Source organism: Plodia interpunctella, chromosome Z (genome assembly GCF_027563975.2).
Source record: "Plodia interpunctella isolate USDA-ARS_2022_Savannah chromosome Z, ilPloInte3.2, whole genome shotgun sequence".
NCBI classification, from domain to species: Eukaryota; Metazoa; Arthropoda; class Insecta; order Lepidoptera; family Pyralidae; genus Plodia; species Plodia interpunctella.
Genome location: NC_071324.2, coordinates 511,192 through 536,816, shown reverse-complemented (window position 1 = coordinate 536,816; position 25,625 = coordinate 511,192). Strand labels below are relative to the sequence as shown.

The 25,625-nt window shown below is 37.2% G+C and overlaps 1 protein-coding gene across 5 annotated transcripts in view; it reads left to right on the top strand.

Annotated features, from left to right (window-relative positions):
- The window catches only part of trio, a 200,595-nt gene that overhangs the window by 167,952 nt on the left and 7,018 nt on the right, over window positions 1–25,625 (top strand). For 4 of the 5 annotated variants that reach the window (XM_053768428.1, XM_053768429.1, XM_053768431.1 and 1 more), the window contains 10 exons: window positions 4,840–4,966; window positions 5,648–5,770; window positions 8,459–8,524; window positions 9,420–9,503; window positions 11,626–11,820; window positions 13,881–13,978; window positions 15,223–15,415; window positions 16,106–16,303; window positions 18,154–18,345; window positions 18,592–18,824. In XM_053768428.1, coding sequence (XP_053624403.1) covers window positions 4,840–4,966; window positions 5,648–5,770; window positions 8,459–8,524; window positions 9,420–9,503; window positions 11,626–11,820; window positions 13,881–13,978; window positions 15,223–15,415; window positions 16,106–16,303; window positions 18,154–18,345; window positions 18,592–18,824 — 1,509 coding nt within the window. The remainder of the gene's footprint in view (window positions 1–4,839; window positions 4,967–5,647; window positions 5,771–8,458; window positions 8,525–9,419; window positions 9,504–11,625; window positions 11,821–13,880; window positions 13,979–15,222; window positions 15,416–16,105; window positions 16,304–18,153; window positions 18,346–18,591; window positions 18,825–25,625) is intronic. The other variant, XM_053768430.1, reaches the window with a different exon arrangement.

Below are 25,625 nucleotides of genomic sequence, written 5' to 3'. Positions count from 1 at the left end.
TATTGCCAGGGCATAAGAGGTCTGTGCGGTAACTTGACATGTGGTTGGCTGTGCACTCATAACCTCTACTATATCACGCTGGTTAATTAAGCATATGTTCTATTGAAGTGGAGCTTTTGTTTTACCTTTTCCATGTCCTATTTTATGCTGGCCCGTAGCTCTGACTGTGGTAATTGGAGTGCTTTCCTCGCCATATTTTTTCACGAAAACCGTTCGTAGGTTTAATTTTGGGGAAAATTGCTGTATCTATATTTTAGACTATTACAGACTGTACTAATATTTGCTAAAAAGTTACGGATTTTGTATGACTGTCCATAAAAATGTAGTGTAGTGTTTTCAGAATTCATGTGTGTATGTGTGCATGTTTGTGAGTTTCCTTATTCCAAGGACATAGGCACGTCATTATAAGATAAATATGTCTGTTTATTTAGCTTACTTCATAAGTTGCAAGCTATATAATAAATTCACTGGGGTATGATAAGATTCTACAAGGTGATCACAAAAATAACTGTTGTTTTGTATAGGTATAAATGAATCGTTAATTGAAAATGAACTGAACAGAGGACCGGTACTAGTAGACTAGTACTTTATTATTTTATATATTTTTTATCATATTTCGTATAAACCACTTTGAGCTGAATAACCTTCAAAGCGTTAAGAAACTTTTAAATGAAATGCAGACAACACAGCCCCAATTTGGCTTGTTGACCGTAATTACGTTTTGTCCATTTCCAAAAACATCTAATTGGCCCAACAAGTACTACATATAATAAATTCGTCTGTCCGTCTGTCAGCTAGAGATTAACGACTGTGTTACGTGCCTGCGACCCAGTGGTGGAATTACCAGCAAGCTGGATGTAGTTTAGGGCGAAAAATTTTAGGGGCGACCAATTTAAACCAGAGTATCTCTAGTTCACAATCATACAAATAAAGGCAAAGCATGAACAGTTGTTAGATGATAGAGCACACATCATGAAGCTGCAATAGGCTACCGGGCAACATTTTGGCAAATTATAGAATTATCAGTGACATAATCACAACATTAAACAAAGTATTTTTCAAGACATGAAAAACAATGCACATTTACTCATACTATTGCAAATTATCAACAATTTTCTTTAGTTATCCGATAACCGAACGGTCTTTGGGTTCCAAGGTATTTAGAGCCTTCAAAAATAAAATAGCGCTCGGGCAATTTGTATGTCAGCCACGGCAGCGACCTCGGTCTCCCAAAATTCAGTATTGTCTTTAGTGTTTGTAAACTGTATTTGGCGATATATTATCACCGACAATGGCCTTTAATAAATGTTACTTGTGTTAAGTTAAGCTATAAACATTCAAGAACTACTTATAAACACCATCTGTAATAAAAATATGTTATTGATTTATGTTAAATCAACCAATATTATATACAAAATTGCAAATCATCCACTCAAAATTTCGCATCAATAATATGAGTGAGACTGTAGTCAGAGCACCGCTTAAAATAGTTAAATGGTTTATGTAGGAGTTCAACTAAGCGTGATTAAACACTAAACGGATGCGAACTCGCGCGCTTCGTTCATCCCCTTTATCCCGTTTACATGAACTTAGTATTCATGGATAGTTAATTCGCACTTAGCTTAAACACTTCGCGCGGTTAGCAGTTTAGCTGTGTTCGAGCCAGACTAGACATATGAGCGTACAGAGGTCGTAATTACCACGCCCGACCTACTTGATTCTTAGTGTGGTTTGTCGCTCATAGCTACAAGTTTTCCGAAGTGTTACTTTGAATTGACCACCGTCATATGGGACTGTATTACCACTATTTAGAGCTATACCGCATTGCTCACTCGTGCTTCGTAGTAATAACGTAGTGCCTTGTGGTTCTGTTGTTTTCTATAAGTTTTGACAATGACATGCGTTCATATTGACATCCGTCGACGCACAACGCAGTAATTGTATGAAGATGTACGTTTAATCTTCATACAATTACTGCGTTGTGCGTCGACGGATGTCAATGTGACGGAGAACGACGGAGCCGCAACAGAGCAACGGGACATGGCTTTTGCAATGACATTTGGCAATTCTGTTAATTTTAAAAGCTTAATGTCAGCTATTTTGTAGTCAAGTCTTGAGTAAATAGCGCCAGGCTTCTTTTTAGGGCAGTAGTGCCAAGTCTGCGCACGTTCTTGTCTGTGGGACATGCATATTGAAATTCTACGTTCATTCAAATTGATTTTTACTGTTAATTGTCGTTAACTAATTGCATGGTTAAGTATGTGTTTGGAATTTAACCATTTCACTTTTTGGATAATGTAAAGGCAAAAAATTGTGTGTCGTTAGGACAAAACTCGTCGCCCCGATCACGAACAACGAATTTCAAGTAAGTCCCCTTCCGACCTCGCGAATTCCCAAAATCTAAGGTCCATATAAAATGACCTTTAAATTTTATAAGAGAGGGAATCGGGAATCGTGATTCCTCACGAATGACAGACAAGTGACGTGGCATTAAATTTTAAAGTGCTGGACTATATACGTCAGTACCATATCATAGTACTATTCTTGTGATGTAACCTCACTTTTCCACCGGGCTCAAAAAGTCTAAATATGCTTCGAGTTACGATCGCCAGTTATCGCCGACGATCGGCAATCAGTGTAAGTGAGCCTGAGATTGTCAATAAACATTGATGGTTATCAATCAGTTACGGACGGGCTAGCACGGTAAACATTGTGACGTCACCGCGGTACGCTACATCGGTACAAAATAGTACTGGCACACAGATGGTGTACTCAAATTTATACAAAATCGAAACTTATCGCCATCGCAAGAGAGTTCATATTCTATTGGCGTCCGAAACCAATTTAGCATAATGAAAATTCAATTCGCCCTACATTTTTATATAATGATAAATAAATTGAAGTAATTGAAGTGTTTATTGAAAATCAATTCATATTTGTTAAGTACATGTCATTTTTGATTATAGTCATACATTAAAACGATTATGTAATAACTGGCAACCCTAGAGGGTGCCTAATACTAAAATGAAACTCCAGCTCTAATATTTTAATATTCTTCTTTTAGAACCTGCTGTCTTGTTGTAACTCCTTGTTCATTACTTCATTATACTTCATTTCATATTAATATTATTAAGAAAAAATATTTTTATTTTAGTATTTTTTTTGTTTGTATTGAATAAACCGATTTTGATGAAACTTGACACAGAAACAGACGAAACCTTGAGCAGTAACATAGGCTAGAGTACTTTTTATGGTTTAAGCTGTTTGCCGTTCGTTAGTTACTAAATAAACATAGTGATATTGATTATTGTGAATTCTGTGATGATAAATATTTGTTATTATTTATAATGTTTGCCGCTGTGTCAATGAGATTGTGCGGTTTGTCTCTCGTTACTTGCGGTCGCCACACTGCCGCGCGGGCGCCGTTACTCAGGTAATCGTGTTTGATATCCAATCGATAGATCTCGATCTCAAGTTAGCTATAAAGCTAAAGCAGACGATCCAACAGTGATATATGGCAACTGGAAGCAAGCCTTGGCCCCGCGCTGGGACTTAATTTGTTTATAGATATAGTTTGGGTTTGGATTTATACACATTAGATTACCAAGTGATATACCAATATTTTATATTGCATAGTCAGAGCTTTAATTATTATGATTATTACTTGTATATAGCTAATGATAGCTTGGAGTTCCACTCTTTCCCTTTTATGCAAGTGTTGGTCTAGAAACCACCTTACACGATCCAGATTGCAATACAAACTCGGGTTTGAGGCCGAGACCTGCCAAGCTTTCAACCACCGCAACACTCCGGCTTAAAATAGTCCTTTTTAATATTGTCGCTCAACCACTTTATATCTAGGAGTAATCTCTAACTTAGATTGGAGGACTAAATCGGCGCTTGTTACCAAACAATCAAGTTTCACTTTGCATTGTATAATCTGTGGTATGCGCCGCCGAACAATGGATTGGTCCCGTTGGGGTGCGAGCTGGGACTTAATTAAAGTCGAAGATAATAGAGCTAGACTGGTCGTTGTCTGTGTCCGGCGTCACGTGACTGATTTTTAATCACTGTTCGTTATCAGCACATTGACCGGTCGAGGCTCGGCTTGCATTACAAAGGCTCCAATCTCATGGTGTCCGGCTCTCGTGTACCTGTTATGGTTTTATAAATCTGACTCCGACTGAACCTCTTGTAGACGTGACTCAGTTTTATTAGATCTATCAGACTTAGGGTAAAGAAAAATAAACAGAATGTGAATATGAACGTGCCAGTTGACGATTCACATTTTTGCAATACCGGTGGGGTCGCTAGCAGATTAATTTTGAGTGATTTCAAAATAGTCGTAGCTGTTACGCATAATATACAAAATATTCCTTGTGGGGCCGGCATATGGGCGACTAAATTTTGTAACGACTCACTCACACACATTTCTAACTAACGCTTGTTATGTCTAGTTTGTTTCATCTCTCTCTACAATATTGACATAAATGTAACATCACAATATTTTTCTAAAAGTTGAATATTAATTTCAATTACATATAGTGTTTTATTAGTAAACATTATATATAAAAAACCCTAAAAATACAGTTGCAGAAACTATTTAGCGAACAATATAAGCACAGGTGTTGAGTAAACTGTACATTGTAGCGGAGGCTCTTCAATCCGCAGATGAGCACGTCCACGGTCCGGCACTAATCCGGCCGATTGTCTAGGCTTTGCATATTCCATAATCGCCCCGGTCAATACTGTTTAGCCTGGGTTAATACAGGTGTTTCCACGTACGTAGCTTAAATGAAATGTTTGGATAGGTAAACTAATTGTTTATTTTCCCCTCAGACGGCGATGGCTAGGCCTCCGCAAGCCGTCACAGGGCAAAGAGAAGGCCCCCAGTGGGGCGCAGTCCCCGGCCACCGCGGAGAAGCCAGCTCCACTCAAGAAGGTGCCATCCGATAAGAAAATAAAGGTATTTTTTAACCTTGTCAATGTTTGTTTGTATAACTGGAGAGCGAAGAGAATGACGAATATAATAATATAACCGTACCTGAAATAATAATTATAACAATATGAATGCCTAAGTAGATTATTGGTGCCGTATAAAAAGTGAAGTAAAAAAATAATTTAATTTAATTTACAAAAGGTTCATTCTGGACTAGACAGGGTGATAACGAGCGACACATTGAAAGTCAGAACAATTAAAATCCGAGCGTGTTTCAGCGCTCCACAAAACTTGTCACTAACAGAAATTGTTTCTACCGGGCTTGGCCGGTGTCCCGAATGTTTTGGAAACAAAGTTTGACGTCCACTGTGTCATATGGCGAAATAAACTAGATATTCTATTGTGTCTAAAATGTTGGATAAATAGCTTAGGTATTGTTATTTATCCTTGAAGTGCCCCAATACTAATGATGATCATGATAAGAGTATCCCAACCAATATTATAAATGGTAGAGTAAGTTTGGTTATTTGTTACCTCTTTACGTTTTATTTTCTCAAACATACTTCTTGAAATTTCTTCTAAATATAGTTAAACTACGGAGTAGAACATCTGTTACTTTTCAATTCGGGAATAAAATACATTTCCCATGGCATATTCACGCGGGCGAAACGGGTAAAAACTAGTAGATTGATTTTTTTTTTTGTTCAGTTGCCGTACACCGGGGACAATGGCCGAGTGGAGGAAGGCGAGTGCAGCCACAGCGCAGCGCTAGACGAGGTGGAAGATGATGCAGCAGATCTGGAGCTGCCGCCGCCTATGAAGCCTCTACAGGTAACTAGTATACTAGCGATTAGTACTACATATATGTGGTTAATTCTGTCTTCACAATCTTATTCTACTCCCTTCCTACACATCCCTGTTTCCATATCATCAAGTTGGTACATAATTTTAAGTGCTTGTTCAGACTTCTACATAGGTCTTTGTATCCGGGACGACTGCTCTTATATTTTCTTGTAACAACATGTTTACCTCAGAATGTTGAAGCACCACTACGGTCTAGCACGTAAATTTTGGTTGTTTGTGTTTGTACCGAGAATCGAACTCCTTCACGTCTCGCGGTTGAATGTGATAAGTTCGTTTAAGAAAGTGTTCGTTAAACTCAACAATTTCTATTAGAATTATATCTAGTGCTTCTTCAACGATTATACAGCAAAGTTCTGAAAACATCATGTAACCGAAACTTACAAAGTAATTACATGTGTTTTCACGTCAAAGAGGCTTACGGAGCAAGCTGACGTCAGAGGCCAGAAGTTTCGGCGCCAACAAAAAGAAACGGGAATTTTGCATATCCGCTTAAACACCCTTAAAGCTGATCCAATTTGTCGGACATAATATTTGCCGAGGCGAATTTGTGTAGTGCCCGGGGCGTCGACTGAAGAGGGTAGGGTTGCCGGCTTGCCAGTTAAATTTATGTGGGTTAAAGGTGGAAAGTATTTATGACAAGAAGGTTAATCTAGTGGTTTACACCAATTAAATTTTGTCTTACTAGAAGATGTTGGGATACGAAGGGAATATATCTTATCCGGAAAAATTGGCATAGAATGCATAAGGGCCCGCCCCCATTACTCCGTCGCGTCCGTTGCGTCGACGTGCGCTATATTTATTATTATTATATTATTAATATTATATAATATATTAATATCAGTATCTAAAACAGAGGAGCACGACGAAGCAGTGGGCTCTCGCTCAAACGAATATAAACTATACTTCTTGTAACCTTTATTTTCTCTTGCTTGTTTTTGATATTCGTATATTTTTTCGTCGGTTTGAAGAATATGACTGACAACCCTGCCGGGTATCGGACACAGCTCCGGAAAAGCGTCCGTCCGTTAAATGAGCCTTGATTACTACGACCGAGTGAGACATAGCTATCCCAGCGCAGTAGTTAGTTTCTCATCAAGAAGTCTAAATATTTTTTTAAACACCATCGTAGTTGACACAGCATGCTCATTACGAAATGATGTACGAATTTACTATCTTCAAACAACCGAAGTGCTCTATTATTATATGAAGTGACATGTTTCTTTATGTAGATCTATGTGACAAAATTCCTTTTAAATTGATAAATATTAAAAAAAAGTAAATACCGTACTACAAATATATTTTATTCGTTTCCACATTTTAGCTGCGCATCCACGCTCGACGTATCCTCCTAGCCCACTTTGTAATGATTGGCTAACAGTGTGTGGCCTTGAACCGGGTAAACAAGCGCAATTGGCGCAGAGGGCCGCAAGGAAGACGAAAGCGAGTCCCGATCACGGTCGACCCTTCTTGACTAATAAATAGGATCTGTCCAATATTCGGCAAGGCTTGTTACCCTTTCCTTATCACTTGTTGTGCCGTGTCAGTGTAATGAGTACTTTGGCGAAGTTTCAGTTCTAAAGTGACAGTTAATGGAGCGGAAAATATATGCGGCTTTCGATCAACAAATACCATCATGCATGAGAAAAAATTTATAGGGAAATTATTTTTAAACTGTTTTATGTAAAAAATAAATAATTCGGAAAATCCTTCTCGTATAAATAGGATACGAATTACGTTCGTACCGTCAACACTACATCACCTACCCATTGCAAACTCGCCGTTATTACCGCGCCATTGAGGTTCATGCAGACTAACTTGATTTGCTATTGACTGTACCAATCTCAGAAGTTTTAGTTATCTAGTATAATATAAATATAGAAATTCCGATTCTGGTATCTATAAAATGCTCGTCTCAAACACTCGAAAGCTTTAGCCCACTCCCGTCCTATATTTATGCAAATGTATTTACTTTGTTTCGGATGTGTTATGAGTAGGCTGCGTTTGACGTCAGTCAAAGGAAATTAAATCATGTTTGCTCACCGTAAGATTTACTTTGCCTCGTTGCGACGGGAAGAGACTAAGTGTTGACACTCGAACGTCGGAGCCACTCGGGTGGGGATAAGGGAGAAATAATATTTGTATCGTTATTTTTTTCAATAGCTCTTTGGGCCGGAACACCTCCTACGTATTTCTTATAAAGCCAAAATTAAATTTCAATATTATAAGTACTTACTTGAAAGCAATATGGCATGAACGTCAGTTTTTTTTAAGTTATTAAAAAAAAAAACTGACTGATTTTTTTTAATAACTGTAGTTTAGTATTTAAAATATTTCAACTACTTACTACGTATGTTTTGAATTATCGTTAAAATCCAATAGAATTTCACCAAAACTTTGTTTCCCGATGGTTTGATGTAAATACATTGAAAGACCAAGCTACCAATTTTATGACTTGTTTTTTTTTTTTAATAAACAATCGTTGGCTATATTAAAGGTCAAATTTACGACTTATATATATATATATATATATATATATATATATATATATATATATATATATATATATATATATATATATATATATATATAATTTTTGAATCTTAATATGTTATTATATTTATTGTATTTCAGTAATTAATTTTTCAATTGTGACAGGATCCGCAGTCAGTACTGCAACAGGCGCCTACACCAGCCGCCGCCGCCTCCGCCCCCACCACTCGGGTAAGAGTTAGCACCATCGGTAGGTACTTAGAACCATCAAATACAATTTGATTGTGGTCAACGGTGGAAGCTTCCAAGTACAGAGTGAAATTGTTACAAAAAGTCTCTTTGTGAACTTAATTACTTAGAATACACGTAATATGAGCAGCAGTTATACCTACATTACATTAATATATATTTTCTTCCTTTTGAATATTGTTTTAATAATCTGTCATACAAGCTAAACTGCATTGACTGTATTTTTCAAATTTTCAACCAAATTCTAAAGATTTATTTATCTATATCGACAATAAAAAAATCTGAGAAAATTTAACTAACGTTTTAAAAAACACGTATCTATTTTATATGTATCAATTTCATTCTTTACGAACGTTAAATAATTACTTCATTATAAATGTGTGATTATAAACTTATACAAAATTCAGTAGTTCAATAGACAATACATGTAAGGTGACACGAGTGTGTTATAACTGAATAATTTTCCTCTATCTGTTCATATTAACTGAATCTCTCACATCATTATTTAACATCATATTCTTGTGACTAACTCTCGGGTTCTCTGAACTGTCATTGGGAGACAACTGGCACTACTGGTTTATACACAGTATATATAAATATTACAAAAAAATATTACTTTTTCTTTTTGAATTATCGGCATATTTCAAATATGAAATGTGCTACATATTTTAACAGCAATCATAAAATTGACTTCTATAAATTTTTAAGCGACTGAAAAAGTGGACTAATTCGCGTGAATCTTTTTTATATTTCAGTAAAAATTTTTTCAGTTTGTTTTTAATATTTATCATTGTATCAGTTCAGTAGTGTCACTTACCTGTTGGTGTCGCCTTCGCTCTCTGTCGCTCGGTTACCTTCAGGTTTTATAATTTTCCAGAACTCATTGGCCCTGGACGCCTTGGATGCCAATAGCGGCCCCGCCGATATCGCGGAAATTGAGCAAATTGTAAAGGAAAAGATGGTGCGGTTCTAAATTACAGCATGTGAATACTGCTAGGGATTACAAGAAATGTTTCAACAATGTGTTTATTAAAATTATATAAAGTTTCATATCACCAAAGTTTGGAAAACACTAACCATTTATTTATAATTACGTAAAAAGTTTGATGACAAACTGTAACACACATGTAATTAATACATTTCTTGATTTTCCCGAAGAGTGTTCAAGTAGTGTGCGTGCAATGCATGGATTTGAGTTTGGCAATAAATTTCTTAAAAACTTATTATTTTATAATAAAAAAAAACAGTAGTATTTTACGGATTTTTTCATTAGTTTTATTAGTATCGTATATATATTTTATTTCAAATTACAGACGATAAATATTTACTTATCAACATAACCCTAAATCAGCTATAGTTGTAGTGGTCGTATCGTTACTATTTATGGTTGTCGAGTCCATGTTGAAGCCCTAGGTTGTGTTCAATTTCTTTTTGATTTTATCTCTAGTTTATAGCACCAAGAGTTATTTTGGTAAAACATGTTTGAGATATTACAGTTGTAAAAGGTCAAGACAATCCGGGCTTTAGGGGCTACATTTCATACAATACATAAAGTAATCATGAGTCATCTTACAGATACAGTTTTTATATTAGTCCAAATTTAACATTACGCTACGAAATTGGTACCTTTTTTATGTATACAGACAGAATAATATTATTTAGTTACATTATAGTTAAACACCTTGATTGGTATAATATTAGAACCAAAAATAATTTGAACAATAAAAAATACTAAAATAGAACTTTTGAATATGCCACTAATCGCGTATTAATATGAAGCCTACTCTCTGCAGTGTGCTCTGCTCTGGTTCGGCCGAGCTTGCTTTTATTTCCTCAGTACAAATGCCCTGATTAGACTATTTATAGCTTTAGCCGCATGTCTGTACAGCATCTCTCGTCTATTCCTAGTTCACGTTCAACTATATTTATACAATATTTATTTTCATTTTGTTTTCCATCACATTTTTTTCTATATATTTATTAGATTTCTGTGTGTTTTAGCAAAGTTTTTGGCTTTTAGCTAAGAGGGTTTTAGTGCCATGGCAAAATAATAATATTTTACTTTCGTCGGCAGATGTAAATATGATGAGATTATTTAGCGCTGTTTTGAAACTCGGCTTATGTCTGACATTTGAGTGTTACTTAGTTGGAAATTAACTCTTAAGCTTACATTAGCATATGTGAGGACTACAATTACAAGTGAGTGCCTTCAGAGTGTTGAAATATAATCCTACCACATAGCTACAGCGTGCTCCGCTGGTATACTAAGGTTAGGTATATAAAATACCAGAAATGTAATTTTGTGGTATGTAGCTTCACCGTGCAGAATTTTTAGTTCATCTGTCTGTCTGTTCATCTTTCCTTTCTATATCGCTCCTGGATGCACCATCACAGATCTTGCTTATCAGAATCATGCATTGCCTTGGGACATTAACGTGCTTGATGTGCGGCTGGCCCTCGTAAATTACTCAAATTTATAGGGATAAATTAGGAAAATGAGCAAGGACGCTTACTAAAAGTTTTCATTTATCACAACGAAGTTTAATTAATCAATCGTTGCTCCATACCTCATCTCAGTAATTTACATAAAACTCTTAATCCCGTGTTATCACGTGACTCACCGAAGCCTACAGTATTGTGCGTGTTCTAATGACTCAGGTCTAGTGTCCTTCAGCTAATCGTACTCTGTAGGGTCTTAAAAATTTAGTCACCAATATACAATTTCGGTATAAACTACTCTGTCTCTCTCTTCTCGATTGTCAAGCGTCGGACACAAGGCGTCTCTCTCTCACGTTTAATGATAAAAGAACTAGTGCTGGGGCAAGTGAAACTAAACTTCGATTCCCAAAATATGTTTTGGTTAAAAAACATTTATTAAACATACCGTATGCATATTTACCTAAGAAGAAAGCCGCGCTCTTATTGGTGAAATAGGGGTTAAATTTAATTATCGTTGACATAGATTTTAAAAGTCTACGCAGAGCAGATATGGACCTCCATTTATCTAGAATCATTAATTCTTGTTGATCAGCCTGGATAAATTGATGTTGGTTTTTAGTAGTAATGAACGTTTCGATATGTAGGAACAGCATGGCGGTGCCAGCTCTTCGGGCAGGGGGGGAGACAACGAGGAGGAGGCTCCCCCCACCCCCGGCCCCAACACCGACGAGGCCGTGCTCAAGAAGAGGGAGTACGTCCTGAAGGAGCTCGTGGACACTGAGGAGATCTACGTCAACGATTTGAAGATGGTCTGCGAAGGATACATACGGCACATGCAGGTATGTGGAAAATCTTTGGAACAGCTCCGTATACTCTCGTCGCGTCTTGGTCATGCGCGCGATAACGCCTTGGCTTCTGAAAGGTAATAGTGTTCGGGGTTGACGTCAGGCAGGCAATCTTAGCCGAATTTTCAACGTCGCTATATTAAACAAATGTTTATTGAGTAATTTCAATTAAACATACATTGTGGGAGATACGCTTGTGCTTGTGATTGTGGGAGATACGGACCTCTTTCATAAATTCCTAATACTTTTTGAATTGCGAATCACTGTACCTTTTCCATTTCGCAAATTGTTTCTTTTGATCTAATATTTTTTCGTACACAAGAATGACGTACGAGTAAATTATTATCTTGCATGAAATTAAAAGTATATAACCTTTATCTTTGGAATCGCTAATCAAAGACAGGAAGTTTGAAAGGGGTTCGCTGTCGAAGCCTGCGGCAGTGTTTGAGAGTACTCAGCGTATTAGCTAATAATATGTGAATTGACTTTGGCTTTAGGAAAGTACTAAGAGAATATCATATCATACGTACTTCTTATATGTTAAATATTACATTGCTGTTCATCATTTGAAAAGTAATAAGTAAAGATTGACTGAAGACGAAGATAATTATTCTACTAATGTTATGTAATGGAGCGTGAGCTTCCTTCTTGTATGCGTTCGCGATAGCTGAACCATGTGTCACTCTGGACCACTGAACCACTCGTGAACGGATTCTGCTAGGAACTGGTCAGCTCAATTCTCGATTATTGATAGGGATGTCTGACATTTATGTGTAATCTGACATTTCAACATACAATGTAGCATATGATACCGTCATCGTAGTTATTTTACGGAAACCCAGTTATGAGTTAACCTAACAATGAAACTACTTCTAAAAGGTTTTTCACGTTTGTCTGTACATTGTCCAAATATTTTAATCGATTTCGCTCTAGTTGTGGCCATGCTAATGCGATTACCAGCACTGTCATCAACGAGTCGAATTTCGACGTAACGGTTTCAATTTGATGTACACTATGGATACAATGGATATTAACATTGTAGATTTCAAATAACGACGAGCAATATACATCGAAGTGTTTCTTAAGCAACCCAACATTTTCTTTGTAGTCCAATCAATTTAACTCCCGAGCGGTTGTTTTCATAGACTTTTATGAAGGAAGCCATCGTCAGGACATATGGATATTAGCCGGCTGTCAACCAAAAGCGGTTGCACGTATGTCAATAAATCCTAAGTTAAGAATGAGAAGGAGTGCTACACCTTACGCCACATCAAACAACAATTGATATCAACCTGCTTATTATTTTGGCTGTAATATATTCTTGTCTATGACGACATGGCATCTTCATCGTCACTTCACGTACTGTTGTGTTTGAGCCTGGGTGATAACAGCCTAATTGCCCCCGCTGATAACAGTCCTAATGCAGAGCAAATATATGTAGAACTCATTTGTTTTAATAATGACACGTATTGTCATTTTACATTTACACGTTGTGGCGTACAAACCCACCATTAAAACGTGGCGTAATGGATCTTTCGATAAATTCGTAAGTTTAATTATTCATAACAGTTTATCCACAAAATTAGATGGCGAAGCCTTCAGTTACTTGTCGTTTTATATTTTCAATGACAAAATAAAAACTATAATGACAAAGTTAAGAGAGCATCTGGATCATCAGTTTTGGTCACTTGTGAATTTCAGAATGAAAAATTTTATTCCAGTTTCTGCGCTACCAAATACCAAATTTTATGTATTTTTGAAAATAATTATGAGAATAAAAAAACTGGAATCGAGTGGGAATTGAACCCACGCCCCCATCTATTTGAGACTATGCTCTTATAATGCGTGTGCGCCATGTATAACAAAACCATTTAAAAGCTTTGCTTAGCTGGTCACACCACTTCGGATGGGCCTGGGAGCATGCGAAAATGAGACAGAGATTATAATGATCAATACGTACTAACAAACTTTTAGATTTCTTTTTAGAAAAAATAATTTGCACTAAACAGGAACAAGTACATACAAATTTGTGTTAAAAACAACTTATTTTCCAGGATCCGAACGCAGTGCCCCCTCTGCCGGAGGGGCTCCGCGACGGCCGCCATCGCATGATCTTCAGCAACATCGAGGCCATCTACGAGTTCCATCGCGAGTGAGTATCCACTTCTATATGCCGAATACATCTGTTCTAAACCAGACTTTGGGTTCGAATCCCGCTTCAGAACTACGAAAATGAAAAACATTTTTTAGGTTGATAGATTTAAATTGTTTGGAATGTTTATTTTTTATTTTGCTGTGCGACAATTATCGCTTTGCTGTTTCTTGTGTTTATTTTATGTGAAATATTTTTAAGCTGAGCGATGGATTTTGATATTTTTAAAATGAGATCGTTTGAACATCGATATTTTCGCATTTTAAATTTATCACGAAGCAGCACGTTGGGCGAATGATTTTTGTTATGTGAATATCCTACCTTCAATATATATTTTTAGGTACATATGTATATATCAACAATGTGAAACATGTATTCATCAAATATATGTGTGATTTTCTGATTGCTATCATGTTTAGGGTTCCCTACCTCAAATGGAAATTATATTATACTATTTGCGGTAATCATGTTACCAAATTGCAACTACATTGTAATCTTCGTCTCCTGTGAATAATATGAAATTAAAGATATTCAAGGCTTATATAAATCCGATTGGATAACTATAATATCTTCTTTGCCAGGGAACAAGACACACAGACCAAATAATTTCTCATTAAGTCGACTTGAGTATTTGGGTACTCGGAAGAACAATTAGAATGTTTGTAAATAAAAAACCAGTCAAATTCCACTCGGACTCATTCATACAAAAGTTGACCATCTTATATTTGCTGGTGTATGTACTCATTTTGTATGAAATGAGTTATAAGTATAAGTTTGTAATGTTTTTTTCTGTGATATAATTATAAATTACCAATTTTACATTTATGTTTAGGGTTTTCTTGCCAAATTTAGAATTTTCTAAGATTATTTTCTTTATATTTTGATTCCCTCGTGGAATCATAAAATATGCGTAATAAACAGTCGTATTATTTGATCGTGTTTGTTTGATTTTTTACAGCTAAAAGAAACCATTGACTATTGGTAAAAATTTTAATTTTATGACACGCGGTCCCGAGAAAATGGGTCTAGACTGACGGGGATACACGGTAATCGAAGTTATCCTGCCGTTTTTTCCATTCGAGGTACGGAACTCTAAAGACATTATTAATGAACTACCCTGTCCTGTTCGGGCTTGTTCATTTTCTTTCGTCCAGGAAGTAGTTTGTACAGTATCGCAACTTTATACCGGTCCCACTTGCGTGGGAGTGGCATGAGGGGGCTGATGACGTACTTATGTTGTGCAGCAAATTCCTGCGCGACTTGCGCGGATGCGTGGAATCCCCCGAGCTGCTGGGAGACCTATTCCACCGGTTCCTGGAGAAGAGGATGTTCCTCTATGAGGCGTACTGCCGCAAGAAGCCGGTGTCCGAGTACATCGTGGCTGAACACGAGCATTACTTCCAAGAGCTCAGACATAAATTCGAACATCGGCTGCAGGTAAGCTCTTTTTCATCCTCGCGTGTTTCTGGTTACATTCGTGGCTATAACACCAAGACGATGAAGTGCGCCTAAAAATAAATCTTTGTTTTGAAGAAACAGCGGTGATTTTACTATCAGATGTTTGCCTGACGTCAAAGCGATCAGTCATTGAATATTTCTTCTCTTCCCCTTTAAAAATGTTGTCTATATCTACGCAATTGTAACTAGGATAATTACCTCCTCCAAAAGGTATAGATATGAAATGTTTCCATTTATTCTTGATACAAAATCGCGTCCTTAATTGCCAGTTATTTATTGGTCACGTCAAAAAACACGTGTCTTTAATCACAATGCAAATAAAGTGCAACCTCGTATTTGTAGACGTTGCACATCTGTTACTGATCGAAGAACAAGCGCCCATTGCTTCGTATGAAGCCGATCGTTACACTTGTTATAGTTAAATAATATGTTTACATGGAAGCAGGAGGAAAATGGATTAATATCTACGTTTCAATATTATTGCTAATAATTCCATGCTGGTCTGAGGGCGAAATATAAATATAGAATCTGCGACGTTGACCAGTTCACGTTCGCGTGGTCGTGGTCCTTTAGGAAGTCCAGTGCCCCAGCAGTGGGGACATTAAAATGGCTGATTATGATGATTTTAGGTATGTATATAATGGCATACAATCTGATATTTATTTCTAGTTGGCCGATCTGCTAATCAAGCCGATCCAGCGCATCCAGAAGTACCATCTGCTGGTGAAGAAGATCTACTCGTATTCGGAGAGTGCTCATGCCGCGCCGGCCGTCCTCGCCGCCCTGCGCGACGCCGTGCACTACACTGACGTCATCCCGAAGAATGCCAACAACATGATGGATGTCGGCAGACTCCAAGGCTTTACGGTAAGTCGCCGATCTGGTTGTGTTCTATTTTTCTGTGTGTTATGTATGTTTTGTCTCGCTTTTTCAGTTTATTCAAAAAGGAAACAAAGTTTACTAAAATTGTGTTAAAGATATTTTTAGAGAATTTAATAGACTTAGTTTTTGACCCAAAGTAATTTTGACTTTACGAAACGCTTAATTTTAAATAATCAATGTCAAACAGGACACATAATTTGATTTAAATACAATCTTTGTGACATTTTCTATCATGTTTGTTTTTGTATCGGATTGCGCGAAGAATTTACAGATTGATAAATATTCGATATTTCTATAAACGTATCTATAAATATTCGTTTCAATCGAATATTTAAATTAGTATAGTGGAATAAAGAAAACGAATATATGTATTTAAACCAAGTTAGTGTTTAGAATATTTTAGCTGCGCGCGAGTACAGTAGCGAGTAATAATGATACTGTGGCGAAGCGAACCATTGTTATGCCTTGCTGACGATTCTTCGGAATGTTGCTCAAACGTGGGATGTTTGAAGATGACTCGACGGGAAACATCTTTTCGTTCATCTTTTGTTTTGAACAACAATAATCGTAGCTCTTTATGCGAGAACATATTTTGGAATTCCATCAACTCTTTGTTTGCTGAATTTGTAATGTACATTACATTTCAGTATTTCAACACAAAATATTAGCTTAATTCTGTTCAAGGACAAAAAGGTTTTTGCTGAAGCGAATCTATTATTTCTGGTACTTATTTCATGTACTTATGAACAACAGTTAAGGAGGGGGTCTTTTGACCGTTGTTTTCAAAGGTCTCCTAAATAGATCTATAATTTCACTGAAGTCCTGTGGTTCCAACATTTCGCTTTATGGACTTATTATCTGCAAACCTGGTTACCGCATGCATAATTTCGATATAAAAAGTACCCTATGTGCTATTCAACTGTTACTTAAAATTCATCAAAATCCATCCAATAGATTTGATGTGGAGTGAACATAGCCCTCGCATTCATAAAAATGGTAGCATATTCGTGTACGATACATAATTCTTTTGCTAATTCTGCTTCAAATAAATGAAATGCGCAGAGTGCCACAATGTAGGCGATAAAAACCTGTTGTCGATAACGACTTCACGATAACAATTAATCTTTAGTCGGGTATTTAACAATTGAGGAATACTAACTAGTCAAGTTTAATAACCTTACGCATTTCTTTTGTAATGACGCATTGGTTTTGACATTTTGATAATGTCGTCGCTCGTATCGTTTGTGGATCTTCGGTATTAACAATGATAGTGCGTAGAGCTCTCGACTTTCCATACTAATTTCAAAATGAATTAATATGGAGGAACATGGGAACTCCGCCCCGCTCCTCTCACTCCACAATTGCGCTGCATAGCGGTGGGAGACAACCAACTGTATAAATCTCGTGGGTTGGACATCTGTGCTATTAGTACACATGAAAAAGAATGTTGCTATAATTTCCCGCATCAAAACATATTATAAAAGAAGTAGGGTACGAGTAGTCACGAAACTAGATATATAAAGGTTTTTTATTTTCTCATACTTAAGAGAAAATTGCAAAGAAGATGTATGTACATAATTGCTTAAGGTCTCTAAATGGATATTATACAAGTTTTCCAGGAGATACTTATCTCGTAATTTAGTTAAAGAACATTGTATGCTCGCGATTTTAGCTAATTAATTTGTGTCTTCTCAGTGTAGCGTGACATGCACTCTTGTGTCGTATACGTATTTGTAGTATATGGAACTTCTACCAGTCCGACTAAGTTCAGCATATTCCATACTACAACACAGCGCTATCATCAGTATTCGTGATTCCGAATCTATTGTCTCCAGGGAAACATAACGGCCCAGGGCAAGCTGCTCTTGCAGGAGCCCCTGCTTGTATCGGAAGTGACCAATGGGGGGGAGGGCAAGGCTCGGGAGCTGCACGTGTTCCTCTTTGAGCAATGCGTCATCTTCGCTGATGCTGTTGGGAAGAAGAGTCAGTTCGTCAGCCAGACCTACAATTACAGAGCTCACGTGCAGGTTGGTAATTTGTGATGTATTATAAATTGAATATTAGCCGAATTTCAACGCAGTACCTGCGATGAACAAAAAACGCGCTGTTTTCTCCAAATGCTCTTTAGTCCTCGCACTCGGGCGAGATGACATTTTCTCGCGATAATTTACTTTTTTTTTATATGACAGTTTCAGACCAAAAATACATGATTAATTAAATAAATTTGAGGAATTTAAGTAGTAATTTACAACCCAGGTGAAAATTCATTTCAGGTCAACAAAATGGACCTGGAAGAGTTAGACAGCACCGGCGCTTTTATGCTACACTCTGTGGACCCGAACAAGCCGAAACAATCGTTCGTGTGCCGCGCGCCGGACGCCCGCCGGCAGGAGTGGATTTCCACGTTGTCCAGGATATTGCAGTCTCAGAGGATCTTCGGGGAAGCCCTAGAGAACCCTGGGGCATACCTGCGCGAGCTGCACCGCGACGCCCGCGACCCAGCCGCGTAAGTACCACGGTTTGCGACGGTGGAGGACATGTGGCACGCACTACTCAGACGTCTCATAATCATGCTGTGGGATTTTTAACGGGACTTCAAAATTGACTAAACAGATATCCATTACATGTCAAGTTTACTGATCTTGTAAAGCAAAATTTTTTTTAGCAATCAATAATTAATTAAGTTCATATTTTATATACATATAGGGCGGCGTCGTTATTGCATACAGGTTTTACCACAAACAGACATATTATTTATAATCTTTGATGGCCACATCTATAATGGATGTAAAGAATTTAAAGTTCGTGTTATATTTGAATTATTTGTCACCTAACACTCAAACGAAGCGGCGGGATCTGTCCCTCCGACCAAAATCATGAGAAAATAGTTTAAAAAAACTAACTGAAAATAAAAAAGTTCAGCAATACATTTCAGCGCACAGTCCACACGTTTTATGTAGCTTATGAGCGAATAGGGGAAGTTAAGGATCTCAGCTTATCAAAAACGTCTTGTCTCCTATTGTTCCTATTTAGCTTCGAAAATGAATACCTTGAAATTATCCACGCTTCGTTACAACGCAGATAATGCTTAGTTGGAAGTCACAAACTTTTGATGTGAGTCAAACACGGCGGTACAATTCAAATTTCTTTCAACAGCGCTTTAGAGAAACGCTTTTGAATGAAATTGTAAGTCCCATGTTAGGTTGACGCCGCGGGATTTCTAAAGTTAGTTTATATCTATCGATACGCTGACGCTGTCGCCTTCAATCTAAAACAGACGAGTGATGTGTTTAGCAAACACTATATTAATATTATCTACCCTCCTACGATTAGCGCCTCATACACAATGATAATTATGCAATTCAAACAGTCAATTGTTTTGATTTAAATTAGTCACGTACTTTTCTCTGCTTTGAACCGAGCGTAAAGCCTCGTCCACACTAGGCAACATTGACGCGCAGCTTGCTGCTAACATATCGTGTTTCTCACTCAAGTAAATTGTACTGAGAAAAAGCGGTGAGTTGCTAAGATCAATTATTGCTAAGTGGATGTCTCGTTTCATACAGGAAATTTAAAAAGAGAACTGTCAAATTATTTTTTCTCTGTGCATATTATTTCTATGGATTTGAAGTCTAGCTAGTGCGTGCCCATTTGCTTCGGCTACAGGCTACAGGATGCGACGTCACTTGTGACACGGGTTATTTGCGTGAATTTGCCACCTCGATACCTCTACATGGTTAGTTATTACAGGGAGCTGATAAACTTGGAGCGTGATGTGAATTATCATGTTCCCTTAATATACTGTTTCCAATTTTGACTCGAATTCCTATGTAAGATTCAAATTGTTAATTGTTGATGACATTTCTTAGTATGATTTGAGATATTTTCAAGAGTTATCGGGGTATCACATATCTATGTTCTGTAAATACTAACAGCTAAATTTGTATAATCTGAGTCGCTACATAGTACCAGTAGACCTAGTGACAGTGTAACGTTAATATTCAGGAGTTGTTTACTTATTGTTTCTATGATAAATTGCTGTGATGTTGTATTTTGTGATGTATTATTTATATTTATACCAACTCCCGGATATTTCTGTCATGTAGCAGGCACGGGGACTCCCTAGTTTTCACGAACATTGCATCTAACAACTTATTGTACTTCCATTGAGCGTAGTGATGGGACGTTTTGGTAAATATATCGATAAAATGTTGTGTGTGCACACCTGTGTGTGATATCGAAAAAAAATAGGAATGAGAATATTTTAAAGGTTGCTTCGCTCAATGGATGTGTATGCCTACCCATTCGTACTGACAGTCCGTGTAAACTAGGCCTTAGCATTTAGATACAGATTTGCTTACCACTTCTCCATTCAGCTGCTGGTTACTGACGTTTCGTGCTTGCGACATCAAAATTAAATGTAGATTTATAAACTTATTTTTTTAATACTAATTCGGTGATGGTAACGATAATAATTTTGTAATATAATTTGTAATTAAATATAATTGAGCGGCGCGAACGCCATATAATTATAGTAAAATGTCCACATTAGGTTAAAACAACTGGAATTGATATTTAGATAATTATATATATATAATTTTGAATTTCTAATATTAATAGGTTATGGTTTCTAATATTAGGTCATGTTATTTAACGACCACACGCCGTGCTCTGCGTTTACGAATTGCAATAATGTACTGCCATTGATGTTATACAAAGGAGCCGATGAACGGGCGGCGGTGTCTTTTGCCTTAAATGAAAACAAATAAAAAGTGTCTCGATAAAATGTAATGTCATTTGAAGAGTATTATCAATTCGCGGGAGACTGTAAGGAACTACGGACTATTTGCAATGAGGAGAGCGACCAATCAAAGCAATTTAAAATAAAACTTTAAATCGACTAAGTGAATTATTAGACCGCCGCCGCGCGCCGCCGGTTTTACTCTAAGTGTAGATATTCGCTGTAAACTTGTGGGCGAAGCGAACCACTCGACATACACACCTACCTCATTATCATGATTTGTATACATACTCAATTGGATGTTTGTCAGATATTGTTAATCCTTGTCGTGTATTTAGATTTTTCGTCAGGACGTCGCAAACTAAATCTATATATATTAACCCCCCTCTAAATCGCGAGATATGTAGTTACGCGCACAAATTCGGTGAGAATAGTTCCTGTCACGTTAGTAGTTGTATTCGTAGATCTGTATTCGTCATATCAAGTCAATGTATCAATGATGCACAACAGAATGCGTTACATGTAATATATTTCATAATAGGCATCGAAGAAGACTGGAAACTAAGGATTGTACGGGTGTATGACACGGATGGAGCTAGATAAAGTAGGATAGTTTATTCTTCAATTTAGATAGGTACAGTGCCACAAAATGGTTGTCGAAGTTAGCTTGTACTCTATAAGAAAATCAAAAATGATCTTCTACTAGTTCTATTTCACTGCACTAGTACAGACTTTTAACGTTGGCTGGCTAACACTGTATTCGATGTCACTTTGCATCTCATGTCTTAGTCAACTGGACGCTCTGTGAGTAGCAAGCGTGAATCTAGCCGGAGATCAAGATTCTGATGGTTCTTTAAGCGATCAAAGCCTTCAAAAATTCTCATCCTCCAGTTGTGATTGCAACCATGTCATCCTCAATAATTTGTTCAACTGTGTCATCCCTTTTCATTTTTCATCTATAAAATGTATCCTTGATCGTTTTAAAATATTTGTAAAAATATTCATCCAAGACCTGGAAAGCCCTTGAGACACATCAACGCCGCAGGCGTCCATAGGCTGAGTTGACTACTTTCCAACTAGTGGTCCCATGTTTTTAGGTTTTCTCAGTCAGGGGTGTCATCCTGAACAACCTGGACAGGACTGGCATTCGGGGACGCAACCCCGGCTTCCCGAGCTGTCGCCGACTCAACTCTGTCGTCATCCGAGTCGGCGATGTCCCCACCCTGTCCTCGGTGTCCACTAGGCAACATGACGCGCAATATATACGCTGTTGTGCTTCTTCCATCTAGCACATCTTGCGTCTCAGTCATGTAAATTGAACTGAGCGCTTGAAAGCGAATTTGTTGCGCGTCAATGTTGCCTAGTGGACACCGAGGCTTCCTTTCCCAATTCCAATCGATTCCCTTCCCAAATGTTCTACCCTTCCTTTTTTTTGCACCTTCTTTTTATTTTTTCTTCTAGCCAGGGAGCGTCGTCTTGGGCACCTGCTCATGAACGGCGCACGGGTCAGCGACCCCGGCTTCCCGAGCTCCTGCTGATTGCACTTTCTTCTTCCGAATCAGCGGAATCCCTATTCTTCATCCCCTCCCAATTCCTTTCGCCCCCGTTAATTTTGTCATTGATTTCTTCTCGCAAGTTCTTTTTCGGTGTTTCTATTTAATTTTTTATCTCGATTATTTTCATATTTTTATGTTTGTGTGCAGTTCTCAGATCTTCCTTTGAAATTTTATTCTTAAATTCTGCAAAAACCGAAACGGTAAACCCGTTAAGGTATACCGTTTAGGGTGTTGCAGATAAAATTTAATCGTTATTTTTCAAGTTTCAAAATTCGATCATTTGCGAGAAATTTTCGTGGTATTATTTGTTTACGTTCACTAAGAAAAAAAATTAAAAAAAAAAAAAACAAAAAAAAAACAAAACAACCACCATCTTTGACTGATACACGCTGAACATCCTGTAACATCGAATACCATCAGTATGATGTCGAGTACAGTATCGGTCCTTAGCTTAACAACGTGCATAGGTATTCAGTTTTATAATCATAGACGATAATCACAATTTAACCGCATTTAACCAATAGGATTAACCCGTATAATAGTAATTTTAATAAACGTAGGATAATAAATAAAAAATTTCGACGATTATATGTAATTCTATTGTTAAGTAGACTGTGAGAATTTACTATATTGCGTCTTGATATTGCGTTGCCGTGTAATTAGTGTAAGGGGTACTAATAACTTATTTTGGGAACTTACGAGAGTTGTTGTATAAACTCTTGGGAAGAATGGACTTTGAATAAAGAACGAAGTGATCCTTGTTCCCGACCTCAGAAGAGTGGATCTTGAATAAAGGACGAGAAGAATCCCTCTTTCTGACCCTTGATGAGTTAGTGGTATCGTGTTCAGTATAATGAGCCGTATAACAAGGTGAGTAGAGCGTTAGGTATATTAGGTAAATTCGTAGTCGTACGTCTAAGTGTTATGTGTAAGGGATGCGACAGCGATACGGATTTCTGGCACAGAGATCTGATGAGGAAGGCATTATCTTGATTGCGTCTTTTGGTCTGATAATAGCAGTAATCATTATTATCTTATCCTTAATTAATCTTATTACAAAACTTGACCTAAAGCTTATCCTTTATTGTTAATGTTAACATAGTAACTATTATAATTAGCACGTAAGAAACAGTTCGCACCGGCTTCCCCGGCTGCCGAAGCGACGCAAGTGTCGCCAGGATGTTTGATTAGTACACGTAAATTGGTGTAATATTTAATCTCATAACCTTATAATAATACCTATACTGAATAATTGTGTAACCATTAGTAATATAGACTTCAACGTAATTTTCATGTCTGTAACCTTCTATTATAAAATTTCGACCAACTTTCAGTTCTCTAAAATATACCACTTGGGCATTAGTTTTGTATCTGTCGTATGTATATATATGCTACCAAATCCTAAATTGTGTATATAATACTAATTTCTAACATTCACTGTAATACAATAAATGTGGATTAAAAATGCTTATGGTTTAGCTTATAGTCCCGCATGCTTTTTGTATGTTTTGTTATCGGGGCCAGCTGCGTCGCGCCGCGCTGCGGAGAGCTTCACTGCACCGTTGCATCTAACTCTGACACAAACAATAGGACGCTGGCGACATCTATCTAAGCCACTGTAACAACCGACAACTTACCAAGACGGTATTTTAGTTATTCGAATTTATTATGTACTCTGTCTTTAACCATCTGTTTTAGGATAAAATATATAATCAATAAATTTAAGAAAAAAATGTGTGGTTTATTTTTTAAAAAAATCACCATATTAATAAAAATAAATTCTTGATCAGCCGTGCTATTCTCATGGATACACTACTTTTGCTTGAAGTAACGGTCGAATATAACACATGATAGCACTGCGGTTCATGACGGCCGAATATTCACCAACCCTTAACGTTTCACAAAAGTAGACAACTATTGACGCACGGCAACTCGCTCTCTCGCTCAGTACAATTTACAAGAGCGGGAGCCATTATATCAGTTTTCTTTTGATATTCGAATAGAGTGTTCGCGTCAAAGTTGTGTACTGTCAAAAGCATTAGTTTCATGTGACAGAACTCTACGGGTGCTGCGTGGCGCCTAGGCGAGTGTTAAGCCTATCTCAGTCATACACTGTATGTGCGACAGAAATAGTCGACTCGCTCATCCTTGCACACTTATGCTTGCAAGGTGTGTAACTGAAACTGGTCGAAACTAAGACAGACGTGTCGTTGCGCGTCACGCAGCTAATATCACACGATATCATTTTACCTCGTCATTAAAAGAAAGCGAGACAAGGATATAATAGTATGGAAAATCCCGTTGCTCTCGAGAAGTTCAAATAACTGTCAATGTCATTCGTAATTGCTAGAGAAATAATGAATTCTGAAATATTGCTTTCTCTTTCATCTTACTTAACATTACAAAAGAGAACAATGATATTGGACAAACAAAGAAATAATATATGAAGTTGGATGAGTGGAATACCGGCCTAACAGAACTGTCAACTATTTGACCAATGGCAACGGAGATCGAACCTCACGAAAGAACTGAGATCTGACGTAACAACTCGTACTATAAATATTCGGCTGTCAAAGATGGTTTAGATGTTACATGTTATTTCGCGATGACATGCTGGAACTCAGTAACTGGCACCGTGTGTATACTACATATATACTATCTGTCAAAAAAGAGAGCGAAAATGAACGCTGTCTCTTATTGGCCATGACCACAAGGTCTTTCAACCAATCTTGACCGTACTATTTGGTGTTGCAATAGCAAAAATGTAGTTCGTTAAAAATCAGTTTTCTCCACACTATTGTCAGACTGAGTGTAGGTTAGTGCTATCAAGTTGCAGTTGGCAACCTCTAACCCATCCATAAAAGTGACATCCAAAAAAGTAGCAGTAGAATCTATTCAGCGCAGTAAAAGTATACACATATAAAACGAGAATAAACGAAAAAAAAACTACGGTAAAATGTTGCTTGCCTACTGTTTGTGTCAGACTAGAGCTAAATCGCCTTAAAGGTTG